Source organism: Phyllostomus hastatus, unplaced genomic scaffold (genome assembly GCF_019186645.2).
Source record: "Phyllostomus hastatus isolate PE091 unplaced genomic scaffold, TTU_PhHast_1.1 phas_contig_209, whole genome shotgun sequence".
In the NCBI taxonomy this organism is placed as follows: Eukaryota; Metazoa; Chordata; class Mammalia; order Chiroptera; family Phyllostomidae; genus Phyllostomus; species Phyllostomus hastatus.
The window spans coordinates 22,261,196-22,279,270 of NW_025333735.1; the positions used below are offsets into that span (position 1 = coordinate 22,261,196).

Consider the following 18,075-nt stretch of genomic DNA (forward strand, 5'->3'; position numbering starts at 1 on the left):
GGCCATCTGTATGTGTTCTTTGGAGAAGTGTCTGTTCAGGTCCTTTGCCCATTTTTAACTGGGTTGTTTGGGTTTTTTTGGTGTTGAGTTTCGGAAGTGCTTGATAAATTTTGGATATTAACCCCTTATCAGATGTATCAGCAAATATATTCTCCCATTCTGTGGGTTGTCTTTTATTTTGTTGATGATTTCCTTTGCTGTGAAAAAACTTTTTAGGTTGATGTAGTCCCATTTGTTTTTTTTTTCCTTTTGTTTCCCTTGCCTGGGTAGATATATCCAATAAGAAAAATCTGTGAGCAATGCCTGAGATTTTGCTGTGTATGTTTTCTTCTCTGATTTTTATGGTTTCAGGTCAAACATTTAAGTCTTTGGTCCATTTTGAATTTATTTTTGTGTGTGGTATGAGAAGCTGGTCTGGTTTCCTTTTTGCACATATCTGTCCAATTTTCCCAACACCATTTATTGAATAAACTATCCTTAGGCCATTTTATACACTCTGTCGAATGTTAATTGACTCTAAAGGTGTGGGTTTATTTCTGGGCTCCCTATTCTGTTCCATTGATCTATGTCTGTTTTTATGCCAGTACCAGGCTGTTTTGATTACTGCAGCCTGGTAGTATAGTTTGATGTTAGGTAGTATGATTCTTCCTACTTTGTTCTTCTTTCTCAGGGTTGCTGTTGCTATGTGGGGCCTTTTGTGGTTCCATATAAATGTTTGAAGTATTTGTTCTAGTTCTGTGAAATATATCATTAGAATCTTGATAGGAATTGCATTAAATCTATAGATTGCTTTGGGTAGAATGAACATTTTAATGATGTTAATTCTTCCTATCCATGAACACGGTATGTGCTTCCACTGATTTGTATCTTCTTCAGTTTCTTTCTTCAGTGTCTTAGAATTTTCCATGTACAGGTCTTTTACATCCTTTCTTAGGCTTATTCTTAGGTATTCCTTTTGAAGCAATTGCAAGTGGGATTGTTTTCTTAATTTCCCTTTCTATTAGTTCATTATTGGCATATAAAAATGCAAGTGATTTCTGAATATTACTTTTATATCCTGCTACTTTGCTGAATTTGTTTACCAGTTCTAGTAGTTTCTTGGTGGAATCTTTGGGCTTTCTGGGTCACCTGCAAATAAAGACAGTTTTACTTCTTCCTTTCCAATTTGGATGCCTTTTATTTCTTCTTTTTGTCTGATAGCTGTGGCTAAGATTTCCAGTACTATTTTTAATAAGAGAGGTGAAAGTAGACATCCCTGTCTTATTCCAATTTTAAGGGGAATGTTTGAAGCTTTTGCCTGTTGATGTTGGCAATGGGTTTTTCATATGTGACCTATATTATGTTTAGGTATGTTCCCTCTACTCCACTTTGCTGAGATTTTTTTAATCATAAATGGATGCTGGATTTTATCAAAAGCTTTTTCTGCATCTATGGATGTCATCATGTGGTTTTTGTCCTTCATTTTGTTTAAGTGGTGAATCACATTTATTGATTAGCAACTGTTCTACCAACCTTGCATTCCCAGAATAAATCCCACTTGATCATTGTGTATGATGCTTTGATGCATTGTTGTATCTGGTTTGCTAATATTTTGTTGGGGATTTTAGCATCTATGTTCATCAGGGATATTGGTGTATAATTTTCCTTCTTTATAGTGTCTTTATCTGGTTTTGGAATTAGGATAATGCTAGCCTTGTAAAATGAGTTTGGAACCTTCTCTCTTGAATTTTATGAAATAGTTTGAGAAGAATAGGTGTTAGTTCTTTTCAGAATGTTTGGTAAAATTAACCTGTGAAGCCTTCTAGTCCAGGGTTTTTGTTTGCTGGTGGGGTTTTTTTTTTTTTTAATTACTGCTTTAGTTTCACTAGGTATGATCTGTCTATTCAGATTCTCAAATTCTTTATGATTTAGTTTAGGAAGATTGTATGTTTCTAGGAATTTATCCATTTCATCCAGGTTGTCCAGCTTTTTGGCATATAATTGTTCACAATATTTTCTTATAATCCTTTGTAGTTCTTTAGTATCACTTGTTATTTTTCCTCTCATTTCTGATTTTCTTTGTATGGGTCCTTTCTCTTTTTTTCCTGATGAGTCTGATTAAAGGTTTGTAAATTATGTTTATCTTTTCAAAGAACCAGCCTCATATGCATTGATCTTTTTGTATCATTAAATCCTTATTATTTCCTTCCTTTTACTCACTTTAGGCTATGAATTTCCCTCTTAGGATTGCTTTCCCAATGTCCCACAGAATTTGGATTGTTATGTCCTCATTTTTCCTTGTTTCAAGGTATCTTTTGATTTCTTCCTTGATCTTGTCGACCCATTTATTGTATAATAACGTTATTTAGCTTCCGTGTGGTTTTGTGTTTGTCAGTGTTATTCTTGTGATTGCTTTCTAGTTTCATGGCATTGTGGTCAGAGAAGATGCTTGATATGATTTAAATCTTAAATTTGTTGAGACTTGTTTTGTGTCCTAACATGTGGTCTACCCTAGAAAATGTTCCATGTGCCCTTGAAAAGTATACATATTTTGCTGGCTTTGGGTTGAAATGCTCTGAAGATATCAATTAAACCCAATTGAGGTAGTGTGTTGTTTAAGGCCACTGTCTTCTTGTTGATCTTCTGCCTGGAAGATCTATCCACTGAAGTCAATGGGGTGTTAAAATTCCCAGCTATGACTGTAATTCTGTTGGTCTCTCCTTTTATGTCCATTAAGAATTTCTTTACATATTTAGGTGTTTCTATGTTGAATGTGTAAATGTTTACTAGGGTTATTTCCTCTTGTTGGATTGTTCCCTTTATCATTATATAGTGTCCTCCTTTGTCTCTTACTGTGTTTTAAAGTTTTACTATATTATGTTTTAAAGGCTATATTGTCAAATATAAGTACTGCTCCATCCCAGCTTTTTGTTTCTTTTCCATTTGCATGAAATATCTTTTTTCATCTGTTTACTTTTAGTCTGTGTGCATCTTTCAATCTGGGATGGTTCTCTTGGAGGCAGCATATATTGTGGGTCTTGTTTACTTATCCATTCAGCTATCCTGTGTCTTTTCGTAGGTGTATTTATGCCATTTACATTTAAGGTGATTATTGATATATACATATTTAGTGCTATTTTATTGTTAGACTGTTTACCTGTTTTCTTTTCTTTCTCTTTTTCTCCTCCTTCTTTTCTTTCTCCTCTTCTTCCTCCCCCTCCCTCTCTCCTTCTTCTTCTTCAAGCAAGCCCTTTAACATTTGTTGCAGTACTGGTTTGGTGCTAACAAACTCCTTTAGCTTTTTCTTGTCTGTTAAACTCCTTATTTCTCCTTCAATTTTAAATGACAGCATTGCTGGGTAGACTAACATTGCTTTTCATCACTTTGAGTATTTCATGCCACTCCCCTCTGGCCTGAAATGTTTCTGTTGAGTAATCAGATGACTAATTGGTGCTCCTTTGTACGTAACTACCTGTTTTTCTCTTGAGGCTTTTAGGATTCTCTCCTTGTCTTTAAGCCTTGTCATTTTAATTATGATATGTCTTGCTATGTGCCTCTTTGGGTCAAAACTGGTTGGGACTCTCTGTCTGAGCTTCCTGGACTTGTGTGTCTTTTTCCTTCACCAGATTAGGGAAGTTTTCAGTCATTATTTCTTCACATAGGTTCTTGATCACTTGCTCACTCTATTCTTCTAGTATTCCCATAATGAAGATGTTGTTCTGCTTTATGTTGTCCAACATATTTCTTATGCTCTTCTTATTTTTAAAAAATTCTTTTTTCTTTATAGTGCTCTGCCTTGGTGCTTTTTTCCTACCTTGTGTTTCAAAACACTGATTTGATCTTCTGCCTCTGCTTCATCTAACCCACTCTTCCAGTGTATTATTTATTTCAGATATTGCATTCTTTTAAAAAAATACTTTATTATTGTTCAATTACAGTTGTCTGCATTTTCTCCCCACTGCTCTCCCCCACCCCAGCCAAACCCATCTCCCTCCCTTGCTTCCTCCCTCCCCCTTGGTTTTGTCCATGTGCCCTTTATAGTAGTTCCTGAAAACCCTTCTCCCCACTGTCCCCTCTCCGCTCCCCTCTGGCTATTGTTAGATTATTCTTAATTTCAATGTCTCTGGTTATATTTTGTTTGCTTTTTTCTTTTGTTGATTATGTTCCAGTTAAAGGTGAGATCATATGGTATTTGTCCCTCACAGCCTGGCTTATTTCACTTTGCATTCTTTATTTCTGACTGGTCTTATTTTACAGTTTCTATGTCTTTTTTTCATGCTATTGAGTATCCTTATACTCATTACTCTGAACTCTTTATCTGATAAATTGCTTACTTCCATTTCATCTAGTTCTTTTGGAGAATTCTCTTGTTCTTTCATTTGCAATCTCGTTTTCTTTCCATTTTGGCTGCTTCTTTGTAATTTCTGCCTTAGCTGTTAAAGTAATCAGTCACTAAGCCAGTCTATTGTTAAAAATAATCAAGTTGTGATCAGCATTCTGGCTTAAGCACCACAGGGTGGGACAGAGTAATTCCTGTGGGGGGTGCTATCATTTCCTGTCAGGCTGATGCCATTCAAAGGAGAGTGCTGTGCCTGAGAGAGATGGCTCCTGTGGCTTGGGGAATGACTTAGCACAGGGATCCTCGTAGCTCTTCCCTCAGTTCTCTTCCCAGAGCCACCAGCCCCAGGCTGTCCTCAAGCATCTCTAGTTCACTCTGCCCTCCCATTGCTGGAGCCCAGGGTAAGTGGCTGCAAATGAAATTTTGTGTGTTGGCCCTTTAACAGGCTCTCTGTGTCTCTAGCCATCTCTCCCTGGCAGACAGAAACTGTGCTGCTTTTCACAGCTGGATGTTATCTAGGTTCCTTTCTGGGTCTGGTACTATATACTAGGGGTATACTAGCACTGAGCTTGGGGTTTAGACCCCACACTTTTCAGAGGGAACCCCCCAACCACTGAAATATCCCTCTGGAAGTTTAGCTGATGCTGGTGGGATCCCAGCCAGCCCTCTCCCATCTCCTTCATGCTGCCTACCAGTCTTGTGGTGAAGTGGTTTCTTATGTTTGCAATTATAAGGCTTTTCTCCAGGTAGTGTTCCATTGGTTATTCTGGATGATTTCTCTACAATTTAGTTGTAATTCCAGATTGGTCCTGGGGAAATGTTAGTATAGCTTTCACTTACTCCTCTGCCATCTTGGATCTCAGTATATTCATTTTAAAATTAAAGTAATATATGAAATATAATCTTAAAAGATAAATTTGGAGAATTTTTATATTGTTACATAGATTCTTCTTTAAATAAATACATTTTTCTTTTAGTAGATAATATTTAACTACCATAAGGCTGTAGAGAGGAGAACAGATTTAAATTAATTTTTTAGTAATTGATGATCATCTATGTGAAAATAAAGTAACTATAAACATGTTACTTTATTTTAAGAGACATTAGCAGTTTTAATGATATGTGACTTAAAAGAAACAAAATCATTGGAAAAATCTCACTTAAGAATCCATAGCCATTGTCCAAAAAGCAAAATGCATTTAGGGGAATTAATATATAATGATGACCATTGCGACTTCCGCATTAATCTGAAACGTGTATTGTGAATGTTGTCCTTGTGGCATTTAGTTTCAGAATAGAATTTGGAAGGTATTCACAAATAAATTAGTAGTGATTTATTTATTTCAAAAGGAAGCAATATAATGCTATTGCTTTGACCTCATTTCTCACTGCTGTCTCACTCTGCTCTAGTCACGTAGCACAGTGTCTTTGCAGCTCCTCAAACGTGTAAAGAGCACTCTATTGGCAACACCTTATCACAGCACCTGTTTTCATTTCATCACATAGCCGCTTAAATGCCACCTCTTTAGAGAGGTTGTCTGTGTTAACTGTTTTAAGTAGCAGCCTCCACCCCTTTTTATCCTGTTACTTTGCTTTATCCTCATACTACTCATCACTGACTTTAAAGATTAGGTATTTTTATCTATTTATTACCCATTGAATATAAACTCTGTGAGAGTAGGAACTTTGTCTTTCTTGTGTGGTGCTATATGTACAAGTTCTTAGAATACTGCTTGTCTCATAGTAGGCAGTCAATAAATATTTGTTAAATGAATGAATGAATATTTAGTAAATGAGTAAGTAGAAATTAAAAATATGACTCTCCTACTCCTTCCCAAATCTGTTATTTAGTTTTCCAGGGACACATTTTTTTTTCTAGTAAAATAAGTTAGTCTTCTGCCAGAGCTAGCATTATATGTTTCCAAAAGAAATATTGGCAAATGTAAATGCAAGGTTAGCTTTCTAAAGGGATGCTGGTGGTTTCTTCCTAGCTATTTTGTGAATGCTCAAATATAAAGAATGTGGTGATGATTTGGATTTGACTCTAGACAATGATATGGCTGATTGATATGTGAGATAAACCATCTGGTTAAGTACTTAAACTTCTGTAGATTTTAATTATTACATTAAAAGAAGAGTATGTATTCTTAACTGTATTGTTATATTTAAAGAATAGTAAATATTGTTACTTTTGGTGTTTACTTTAAAATATATGAGAGATAAGTATTCAGACATTCAACTTCATGGGTCATTGCTTAATGCAATTTTGTATTTACTTTCCTGGCTGAGGCTGAGCTTTGTTTGATTCAGAAGGTCAGAGACCTTTTGATAATGTGTTAACTTCATGTAAGCACTCTCGTTAGGCAAAGCACTGGCTGCAGTTCACGTGAACAGTACGCCCAACATGGTGCAGTGTGTAAATTGTACAAAATCAAGAGGCCCTTCACTCCTGCTGTTAGTTGATAAATCCTAAATCTGTATCTTGGCTCATACATTTTTTTCCCAGTTATCTGGTAAATTAAAATGCCCAGTGCTGTCTTTACCAGGATGTTCCACAGATACCTCAAGGATAAAATGGTCAAAATCAGATTTATTCTTGTTAAACAACTTTTGGAACTTTATGGTGAGTGAGACAAAGGCCTTGGCCACCAATGTACCTCAACAGAGTGATGGTATTTGGGTGAATTTACCTCAGTTCAATGTCATCAGCTTTTCAGGATCTGTGTTTATTGGACTCTAGGAAGCAGATTTGTGCTTACAAAATTCATGGAAGACTGATGTATAGATCAGCATGGTAGTCTGTCACCAGAGTTTTCTCCTTATAGGATTATGGTATTCAGCACTCATTATAGTCATTTCGACCTTAAAATAGTTTTGTTTGTTTGTGCCTGAAATATGTCTCAATGAAAAATTATGCATACCCTTTATCTCATGAATTATATTTCTAAGTATTTACCCTACAGATAATGCGTAGATATACAAAGATCAGCAAATGGGATATTTATAAACTTAACAGTGGTTACATCTATATATGGATAATTACACTTTTTAATTTATTTTTACTTTATTTAATAAAGAAACACTCATGCATCCACCATGCAATTCAACAGTTAGAACAGTGTCAGTAACTAACATCATTTATTTGTTCCTCCCCATTCTATACTCTTTTTTCCTCTAGCTATAAAAATCCAGTTTTCTTTTTTAAAAACTTTGTGATAAATACACATAACATAAAACTTACCATTTTAAAGTATGCAGTTCTGGATTTCCAGCCAAAATGGAGGTGTAGGTAGACACACTGTGCATCCTCGCACAACACAGATAGAGACAACAATAATTTAGAAACAGAATAACAACCAGAACTGACAGAAATTTGAACTGTATGGAAGTTGGACAACCAAGGAGTTAAAATAGACATGTTCATCCAGACTGGTAGGAAGGGCAGAGTTGGGCAGCCGGGCAGAGAGGGGTTGAGGCACAAAGAGCGGTGGGACCAGGTGTGTAAGGCATCCTGGGCGTGCAGGACCTCAGTAGGCAGGCCCTGGGCACGCAGGCAGTGGCTGATAGGCCCCGGGAGTTGGGTAGCAACAGGCAGACCCAGCAAGGCGGTGATTGTGAAGCAAGGCACTGCACACAACCCAGGGTCCCAGTGCTGGGAAATAGAACCTCAGGGCACTGATTGAAAACACCTGTGGGGGTTGAGCCACAAAAGAGTTTGTTGGAGACACCCACGTGGACCTAGAATGTGCACAAGCCCACCCACATGGGAATTAGCACCAGAAAGGCCCAGTTTGCTTGGGGGAAGCGGCTGAAGGGACTGAAGTATGACAGCAGAGCAAGGACCATTGTTCCCTCTCAGACCCCACCCCCACACACGGTGTCACAGCCCAGCAACTGGGTTGCCCCGCCCTGGTGAACACCTAGGGCTCCGCCCCTTATACATAACAGGTGCATCAAGACAAAAAAAAATGACCCAAACGGAAGAACAGATCAAAGCGCCACAGCAAATACAAATAAGCGACCAAGAGATAGCCAACCTATCAGATGCCCAGTTCAAAGCACTGGTGATTAGGATGCTCACAGAATTGGTTGATTTTGGTTGCAAATTAGATGAAAAAATGAAGGCTATGCTGAGTGAAATGAAGGAAAATGCACAGGGAACCAATAGTGATGGGAAGAAAACTGGGACTCAGATCAATGGAGGGGACCAGAAGGAAGGAAGAAACAACCAAACAGAAAAGAATGAAGCAACAAGAATTCAAAAAATGAGGAGAGGCTTAGGAACTTCCAGGACATCTTTAAACATTCGAACATCCAAATTATAGGAATACCAGAAGGAGAAGAGGAAGAGCAACAAATGGAAAAGTTATTTGAACAAATAATAAAGAAGAAGTTCCCCAGTCTGGCAAAGGAAAGTCCAGGAAGTCCAGGAAACTCAGAGAATCCCAAAGAAGTTGGACCCAAGGAGGAACACACCAAAGCACATCATAATTACATTAGCCAAGGTAAAAATGAAGGAGAGAATCCTAGAAGCAGCAAGAGAAAAGGAGACAGTTACCTACAAAGGAGTTCCCATAAGACTCTCAGCTGATTTCTCCAAAGAGACCTTGCAGGCAAGAAGGGGCTGGAAAGAAGTATTCCAGGTCATGAAAGGCAAGGACCTACATCCAAGATGACTCTATCCAGCAAAGCTTTCATTTAGAATGGAAGGGCAGATAAAGTGCTTCTCAGATAAGGTCAAGTTAAAGGAGTTCATCATCACCAAGGCCTTATTATATGAAATGTTAAAGGGACTTATCTAAGAAAAAGAAGATAAAAAAACATGTATAGTAAAATGACAGCAAACTCACAATTATTAACAACCACACCTAAAACAAAAACAAAAACAAACTAAGCAAACAACTAGAACAGGAGCAGAACCACAGAAATGGAGATCACATGGAGGGTTAGCAACAGGAGAGTGGGAGGAGGAGAAAGGGGGAAAAGGTATGGAGAAATAGCATAGATAGTAGGTAGAAAATAGATAGATAGGGGAGGGCAAGAATAGTATGGGAAACGTAGAAGCTAAAGAACTTATGACACATGGACATGAACTAAAGGGGGGAATGTGGGTGGGAGAGGGTGTGCAGGATAGAGGGGAGTGAAGGGGGAAAATGGGACAACTGTAATAATCAATAAAATATATTTTAAAAAATAAAGTATGCAGTTCTGTGGCATTAAGTATATTCACATTGTTTTAAAAACTGGTGTCATAAAACAACTTTTTAACTGAGATATATGTATGACTAAAGAATACATTTTTTACTTTGCTTATTTTATGAATTTAACAAAAAGTTATTATTCTTTATATAATCCTCTAGGTCTTGTTTTTTACATTAAGGATTGTGTCACCAAGATTTAGTGGGGGTGTTTGTGTGTGTGATCAAAACAAAATATTCCTCTGGTCTTTTGTTGTTCTTAAAATGTAATCTAGATTTTTCCCTTGTGACTTACAGATCTCTTAATGATCTGAGGGCTGGACCACCTCTCCAGCACCATCTTTCACCATAACTGCAGCCTCATCTCGGTACTCAGAGCTTTTTCCAAACTTTTTTGTGCCTCTAGGCTTTTGAATCATCATGTTTCCCTTCCTGTTCCTCACAGGGCTAGATTCTTCTCGTTATCTGAATTATATATAAAAGAACATCTCAGAAAAGTCTTTCCTCACTTCATGAATTTTCAGACCTTCCTCCACACTGCTGATATACTCTATCATTCTAATCCAATTTTATTTACCTAATACTTATCACTATCTGAAATTATTTATTTACTTGTTTTTCTCTGTCCCTTGCTACATGGTTGGTAAGCTGCCTGAGAGCAGACTTTATGTTTACCATGAAACCCCAGAACTTAGAAAACTAGGTAGAGACTTCAGTAAATATTTGTTGTTTGAATTAAATAGAAAAGGTTCACAAAATTATTAGTATTAGCAAAAGATAAAACGTGGAAATTACCTGGGTATTGGCCAAAGGTTTAATGTTTAATTAAAATTTTGTACACCCATACAATGAATGGTACAGTAGTAAGAAGAATGATACAGATTTAAATATCCTAATAGGATATTCATAATAAAACAAAAACAAGCAATATAGTAACAACCAAACTTAGTATACAGGTCTACATCAGCAGTTGTGTAGGAAGTACTTAGGAAAATATACATCAAATTTAGCAAAGTTAGTTCTTGAAGGGGTGTGGGATTGTGAAAGATTTTGTTGTTTTTAACCTCATATACTTTGAAAGGCAATATAGTATAACTTCCAGGGTTTTACTCTTGACTTCATCGCTTCCATTTGTGTGACCTTGGGTAAGTTTTGTAATCTCTCAGCTATGGACTGAATTGTGTCCCCCACCCCACAAATTTGTATGCTGAAGCCCTCACCTTCACATGTGATAGTGTTTGGAGATCTGGATTTTGTGAGGGAATTAAGCTTAGATGAGGTCATGAGGGTGGGGTTTCATGGTAGAATTAGATATAAAAAGAGACACCAAAGATCTTGTTCTCTCTCTTATGAGGACAAAGTGAGAAATTGGCCATCTGCAAGCTAGGAAGAGGTTCTCACCAGACACAGACATGTTGGTGCCTTGATCTTGGACTTTCAGTCTCCAGACTGTGAGAAAATAAGTTTCTGTTGTTTCAGCCACCCAGAGTGTGGTATTTTATAATAGCAGCCCAAGTTGACTGAGACACTCTCTGTGCCTGAATTTTCTCATCTGTAAATTGAGGAGAATAATTAATATTTATAATAAAGTATATGATGGTGATTGAATGATTTATGGTATGCAGAACATTTAGAATGATGCTAGGCACCTAAAAAGTATTAAAGTAGTGTTTGCTACTATTATGCCATTCCTTTTACCACACTGCTTGTTAGAATGCTTTGGGACAGCAGTTGTTACTTTAGCAAGCATCAAGTCACCTGGAGAGTTTTGCTGTAACACCGGTTGTTGAACCTTCCTCTCTCCTACCCCCAGTTTCTGATGCAGTAGGTCTGGATTGGGGGTCAGGTATTTACATTTCTAACAAGTGCTTAGATGGTGTTTATGTTGCTGATCCTTAGTTCAGATTTTGAGAACCGCTATGTTTAAAGAAGTATGTGTTCACATTTTACTCATGTATCCTGTTTTTTTTATCATTCAAAACAGTATTTTGGGTTGAAAGAGTTAGTACTTTTTCTTGTTTTGAGTAGTTTCAATTCACCAACTCTCCCCCCCAATGTTTCTAAACCTATATTATTTGCTTCAGTAGAGACATTGCATTTTATATTTATGGTATAAATATACCATAAATATACCATAAATAAGTATATTTATGTTATTTAACAGGAAACTAACTTTATTTGGTTTTCTTTTCTGCACATAAAAATATGAGACCATGGAAAATAAATCCTTTTTTAAATTTTTTTAGTTTTAATTATTTGCTGAGACTTCTATTTTTGTCATTTGTTTCACAGATATTCATAATTGTTCACTGAAGTTTTTTAAAAAATGATGACTGCTTTCAAATTCTGTCACACCTATCCAACAGCTGTGTCATCTCAGTATTAGGTCTATTGTCTTTCTCATTTGAAATTTTCTAGGTTCTAGGTATGATGTGTGATTTGTTAAATTATATTGTGAACATTTTGGATATTATGACTCTAGGTCTTATTTATGTCTGTGTTTTGCTGTGGGGGTGGAGACTGTTGCCAGGTAAAGGTCCACATTCCTTGCAATGTATTGGGGTGAGAGCTTATTACTGGACAGAGGTGGGATCTCAGGTTCTCCTCTAGGCCTCTGCTTACACCTCACTGGCTGTGGGGGGATGGAGCTCCTTGTTACTGCTTTCCTTTTTCACTGACACCACAGTTGGTGGGGGTACCACTGGACTGGGATTAGCTCCCCTACCACTCTCTTCTCTGATACCATGCCATGTGTGTGGGGAGGTGGGGGGATGGAGCATCGCTTTACAGCCAGCTGAGGGTGGAGATCCAGGCTCCCCACAGCCTACAGAGGCGGAGTGGAACTGCAGTTTGTTTTTAACCAAATAGGGCAATTATCTGTTTTGACTAAAGAGAGCAGCTTCTCTTGGAACATTTTTTTGGTTAGCTCCTGTGGCATTTCTGGCTCTAGCACCTAGTCCAGGATATACGAGGCAAAAATAAAACCCAGGAAATACTACTGCCTTATAGTTCCTCCCACCCTGAAGTTCCTAGACTGCCTGCAGTCTTTTGGGCACCTTTCAGTCTTTATGTTTATTTTATCTTCCATGTTCAGGGTTTTTAGCAGTACTTAGCAGCCAATTGAGAGAAATGATATACTCTCTTTTAAAAATAAGATTTTATTACATAATTTTAATTAATTCCTAGCAAAAGAAAATATATTTTCTCATCTTTAAAACAAACTTCCTAGGTGCATATTTTAAACCCCTTTAAAACACAACAGGAGTGTTTGAAATAAAGAAAACAGAATATTATAAACCATTAAAAATTATATATGGACATGAAAAGAGATTCACAATATGTGAAAAACAGGTAGCAAAGTAATATCTTTGATGTCACCTATGTAAGAGTGTGAATAAAAATACATTTGCATAGAGGAAGATTTGGAGTGATGTAAAAGGATATGTCTCTGGGAAGATAGAATTTTGAGTGTATATTTTCTGCTCTTTGCTCTTTGAGCCTTTTAATTCTTTTCTAGAAAACATTGATTTTGTAATAAGAATAAAACACAAATTTTACATTACTTACAATGCATAAAAATATATTTCATAGTATTTTTTTCTCATTGAGATAATCGTAATTTTTAAATTTCTTTTCAGAGTTCATAATCAACTTAAGTAGCTGTGATCATTGTACTTTATATCTCATAGGTTCCTCTACCTGGCATGAAATGGGTAGATAATCACAAAGGTGTTTTTAATGTTGAAGTTGTTGCTGTTTCATCTGTCCATACACAAGTAAGTGAGTTTTAATAATTTTTAATGATCAAATTTCACTTGAATGAATTGAACATATTGTCTAGTACTTAAATCAGTTTTGTTATCTGCTGTAAGACTTATGGGAGTATAAGACAGTTAAAAATGTATCGATTCAGAAGTTACTTTTTATCAACAAATTGTTAATGTCAACGAAAGCAAATATTTCACTTTTTAAAATGTTATTGACATCACTTTGAACAATTAAGTAATTTTTGCCCCTGAGTTTCTGGTACATAGCAGTACTTTAGAGTTGAAAAAGCATCATCCAACATATTTTACTTCTTATAGACTCAGATATTTCAATTGGAAAGAGTTCTTAGGGGTCATTTACTCCATATTCTTCACTGTATTTCTTGAATATGTAAAGCCTTTACTCTCTCCATCTGGAATGCTTTTCCTCTCGATGTTCATTTCACCTCTCTTCATTAAGGCTTCTCCTCATCCCAGAGGGGCCTTTTCTGGTGACTTAGACACAGCAGCCCCATTACTCTGTATTTTACCCTGCACTTACTACTGCCTTTTGCTCTAGTGCGCTCTCCCACTTCCTCTTTCTCTCACCCTTTCTGTGTGTCTGTGTGTGTGTGCATATACATATATACATATGCATTTGTTTATTGGTTCTCTCTTCCATCAGATTCTAAGCTTCATGAGGTCAGAGTGGTTGTTGCCTGTCAAGGAAAGAGAGTTCCCTTCAAGGACCTTACAATAGGGAGAAATGTAAAAATAATTGCAATACAATAAAAGTAGTAATATGTTAGACATATGAACTAAATCAAGTTCAGAGGAGAGAGTTATTTGTTTAGCTAGAAACTGAGGTGTTGCATTGATAAGTAGGCACTTACCATACCGAGAGAGAAGGTGGGCAACTCACACGATAAAAAGCAAGTGCAAAGAAATGGTAATCTGTTTAAGGGCAAGCAAGTAATCTGGTGTGAATGGAAATTAAAGTTCATGGGAAATCATGATAGGTGAGAATGGAAGACCAAGTTCGTAAAAGATTATGAAGGAACTTGAATGCTTTAGAGTTCAGAGTTCAGGTAGATGGTGATTTCTAACCTAAATAGAAAACGTGAGAGAAGTAAATTTGGGAGCAATTGCTAAAGGAGAGCAGTTGTGGAATCATAGTGAGTTTATTTTTGAGCCTGTTGAGTTTAACATGTCTGGGCATGTCAGATAAAGGTGTCCTATAGGCAGATGTAATTAGTTTGGTGTTTAAGATTAGGGCTAACAGAAAAAATGTGATAATTAAAACTATATTGGTAAACATGATTTTCCTGGGAGAAAAGGTAGAGTGGAAAGAGATAAGTTTTTTAAAATGAAATTCAGGGTTTCTCCAACTTGAAAGGGGAAGGGCTGGTTTGCAGGGGTTCCTAAGGCCCCCTTAAATTTAATGATTTTTTTTAAAGCAGACCTCACAGGACTCAGCATATAGTCATACTCACAGCTATGATTTATTTTAGTGAAGTACATGCAGCAAAACTGGCTAAGAAAGAAGAAGTCGAGTCCAGAAGGAACAAGATGAAAGCTTCCAAGAGTCATTTCCTAGTGGAATCACATAAGTCAAGTTGATGTTGTCCATCATGGGAGCCTATTACTCAGTTCCCAGGGTTTTTACTATGGATTTGTCACATAAGCACCCTCTGCCTAATGCATACCAAAATTCTTGAGTTCCAGAAGGAAAGCAGGTGTTCAGCATAAACCTTATTGTTAGCACAGTTTAGGCATTCCTATCAGTAGGAACTCTCCTGAAATCCCAGTTCCCAGGTGCCAGCCAGGGCCTCCCCTTGTGAGCAAGCCTTTCACATTAAGCTTTCTTCCCATGTTAGCTCTTTTCTGCATAGTGAGATAGGGAAAAATAAGAAGACCAAGTACTTTTATACTATGTTTTAAAACTGTAACAAGAGAGGTTGTTTTTTTGTTTTTTTTTTTTTGTTTTTTTTTTAGCAGTACAGAGAAGATACCAGTTGAAGAATGGCTTCAGTGGAGTTTTTCATCTCTTGTTACTGAATGTGTCCTGTGTTTCCTGTAGTCCTTATGCTTCTGATAATAAGATTGACATTATACTGTGTAGTTGAAACATACTCTTTCCCTTAATAGAAGTATTCTTAGAAGCCCTGGCGGGCATAGCTCAGTGGATTGAGCATGGGCTGCGAACTAAAGCATCACAGGTTCGATTCCCAGTCAGGGCACATGCCTGGATTGCAGGCCACAGCCCCCAGCACATTGATGTTTCTCTCTCTCTTTCTCCCTCCCTTCCCTCTCTAAAAAATAAATAAATAAAATCTTAAAAAAAAGAAGTATTCTTAGTGTCACATTATATATCTTCTTAAATATACAAGTATATTATTTTTCAGGCTTTATTTTATTCTCTCTTTAGAGTTGATAGTAAGATTAGGTCTTACTCCTAACTTTGTTTTTATGGAGGCACATACGTGTGTTGTCTTTATGTGACAAAGAAAGATTTGGGGCAAAATATGTTGTATAGGTCATGTAGAAGCTATGGAATGTAGGGGAAGAATAAAGTGGAAATCTACAGTATAGCACCCTGGCCTTCGCAGTCCTAATGACTAATATTGAAAAATTTGTAACTTTTGTAACTGCATGAAACAATGTCATCATTTATTATAATCTTTTTTAAAGGATTAATTAAAGACAACAAATGTTTTTATCGTGTTTTATACCTTGCTTATAGATCTTTGAAATTATTGGATGTATAGTTAGAACTCCATAGAATTATTTTTTTACTCATTTGAAACATACATAACATATTAGAACATTATTAGAATTATAAATGTGATGCTGTTCAGCATTACTACCTTTTCTTAAAGTGTATTTTTATTGTTAACTAAGTGAAAGTCTTCCCAGAGTGCCAATAGACTTTTGCTCACATCTCACTGGTTAGAACTATAGCACATGGTCATCTCTAGGTATAATGGAGGCTGGGAGAATAAGCATATATCCTGGGACTGGGTACTTACTGCTTTTAATAAGATTGGTTCTGTTAGTGTAGAGGAGGTTAAATAATAGTCAGGATTTAGTCAGGAGGTGGAAATTGCCTGTAATTTGAATGGAGGACATTTATATATAATAAATAATTGTTAGCTAGGTTAAAGGTGATTGATTCACTACTAAATGGGGTAAGAGAATTCTGTGATTGTAACAGAGATAGCAGTTGCAGAAAATGATAACGAAGCAATTTAGAAACCTAGAGGAGGATCCCACATGCTGAGAATCAGACCCCTGAATCAGACTGCTTCTACAGGAGCACACCGCATGCCACACTGTGGTATTGAAGAAACTTGGTGGACGGCCCCTGCTGGAGACCTACAGTAGCCATCAGTACTGTGGTCAACACTGCTGCCCAACTCCCTCACCTCTGAGCCATAACATTCACATCTCCTAGTCACCATCAGAAAAAATGAAAGGAAGAAGAAAAGTCCCTGCTAATTCCTCAGGCCAGGTTGACTGCTTCCCATACCTCTGTTGTCAGAGCCTAACCACAAGCTACCTGGCAAAGGAAAAACGCAGTTTGAAGAGTCCAGCTCCAATATTACAAATGTGGCAATATTGGTGGGTGTGAATGGAGCTGAGAGGCAATAAATTAGCAAATGGACACAGGTAGGTTACTAACAACCTATCACAACAACGAATTTAAAACAGTAAGGCAGACTCATACTGGGAAAAAGAGTCTTAATTAATATCAGGAGATTTGTTGAATAATCAGTAGTATTTCAAGTGGCTACTTTACCATAATAAATGAAAATACAGGATGGGGCAAAAATAGGTTTACAGTTGTCTGTGAAAAACAGAGTTTATTCTTGTATTATTACACATTAATTATTGTATTGTTTTTTAAATGAACAGTTGTAAACCTAAATGTGCCCCACCCTGTAGATGCAGTGTTTAATTTAGAAACAATGCTTGTACATGTCGATGTGTACTTTTTTGTATTATTAATTTAGGTGAGATGTTTTATTAGTGGTTCATAGTTTGGGGAATGTACAGAATTATAATTGTGTGGTGTTTTTGCTTATTCTTTGTTTTAGGATCCTTATCTTGACAAGTTTTTTGCTCTGGTCAATGCTCTGGATGAACACATGTTTCCAGTCCGAATTGGTGACATGCGAATCATGGAAAATAACTTAGAAAATGAATTGAAGAGCAGTATTTCAGCACTGAATTCATCTCAGTTGGAACCAGTGGTCCGATTTCTTCATCTTCTGCTTGATAAACTGATACTCTTAGTTGTTAGACCTCCTGTCATTGCTGGCCAAATAGGTAATGTACTTATGTTTGGGGAATCATAAAATTTATAACTTGATATTTCTAACTTTTGCAGAAATAGAACCATGATTCCTGTTTGCTCTTTATAAGAACTGCATTTGATATTTGGTGGTGGGGGTGGGTTATTTACTTATTGCTAATATCAAAATTATTGTAACTTTCTTTTGTTTTTTATAAAATATGTCATATAGAGTTCTACTCAAATTACGGAAATAAATGTACTTACTCACTAAGTATTTTTTAAGCACACCCAGCTCCATTCACACCCACCAATATTGCCACATTTGTAATATTGGAGCTGGACTCTTCAATGTACCTAGACACTGATAGGCACTGTCCAAGGCATGGTTCCTGATTTTAAGGATCTCACAGACTAGTTAGGGAAACAGGCAAAATAAACCACTCTGCATTTATATGACATATAATACACCTAGTTTACATTTCCCCTCATCTGGTATTCTCTATTTCATACAGCTGT

The 18,075-nt window shown here is 36.7% G+C and overlaps 1 protein-coding gene across 4 annotated transcripts in view; it reads left to right on the top strand.

The window, feature by feature from the left end:
- DOCK7 (dedicator of cytokinesis 7) overlaps positions 1 to 18,075 on the top strand; it is a 206,915-nt gene that overhangs the window by 105,778 nt on the left and 83,062 nt on the right. For all 4 annotated transcript variants that reach the window (XM_045835467.1, XM_045835468.1, XM_045835469.1 and 1 more), the window contains exons 19-20: positions 13,206 to 13,292; positions 17,360 to 17,591. In XM_045835467.1, coding sequence (XP_045691423.1) covers positions 13,206 to 13,292; positions 17,360 to 17,591 — 319 coding nt within the window. The remainder of the gene's footprint in view (positions 1 to 13,205; positions 13,293 to 17,359; positions 17,592 to 18,075) is intronic.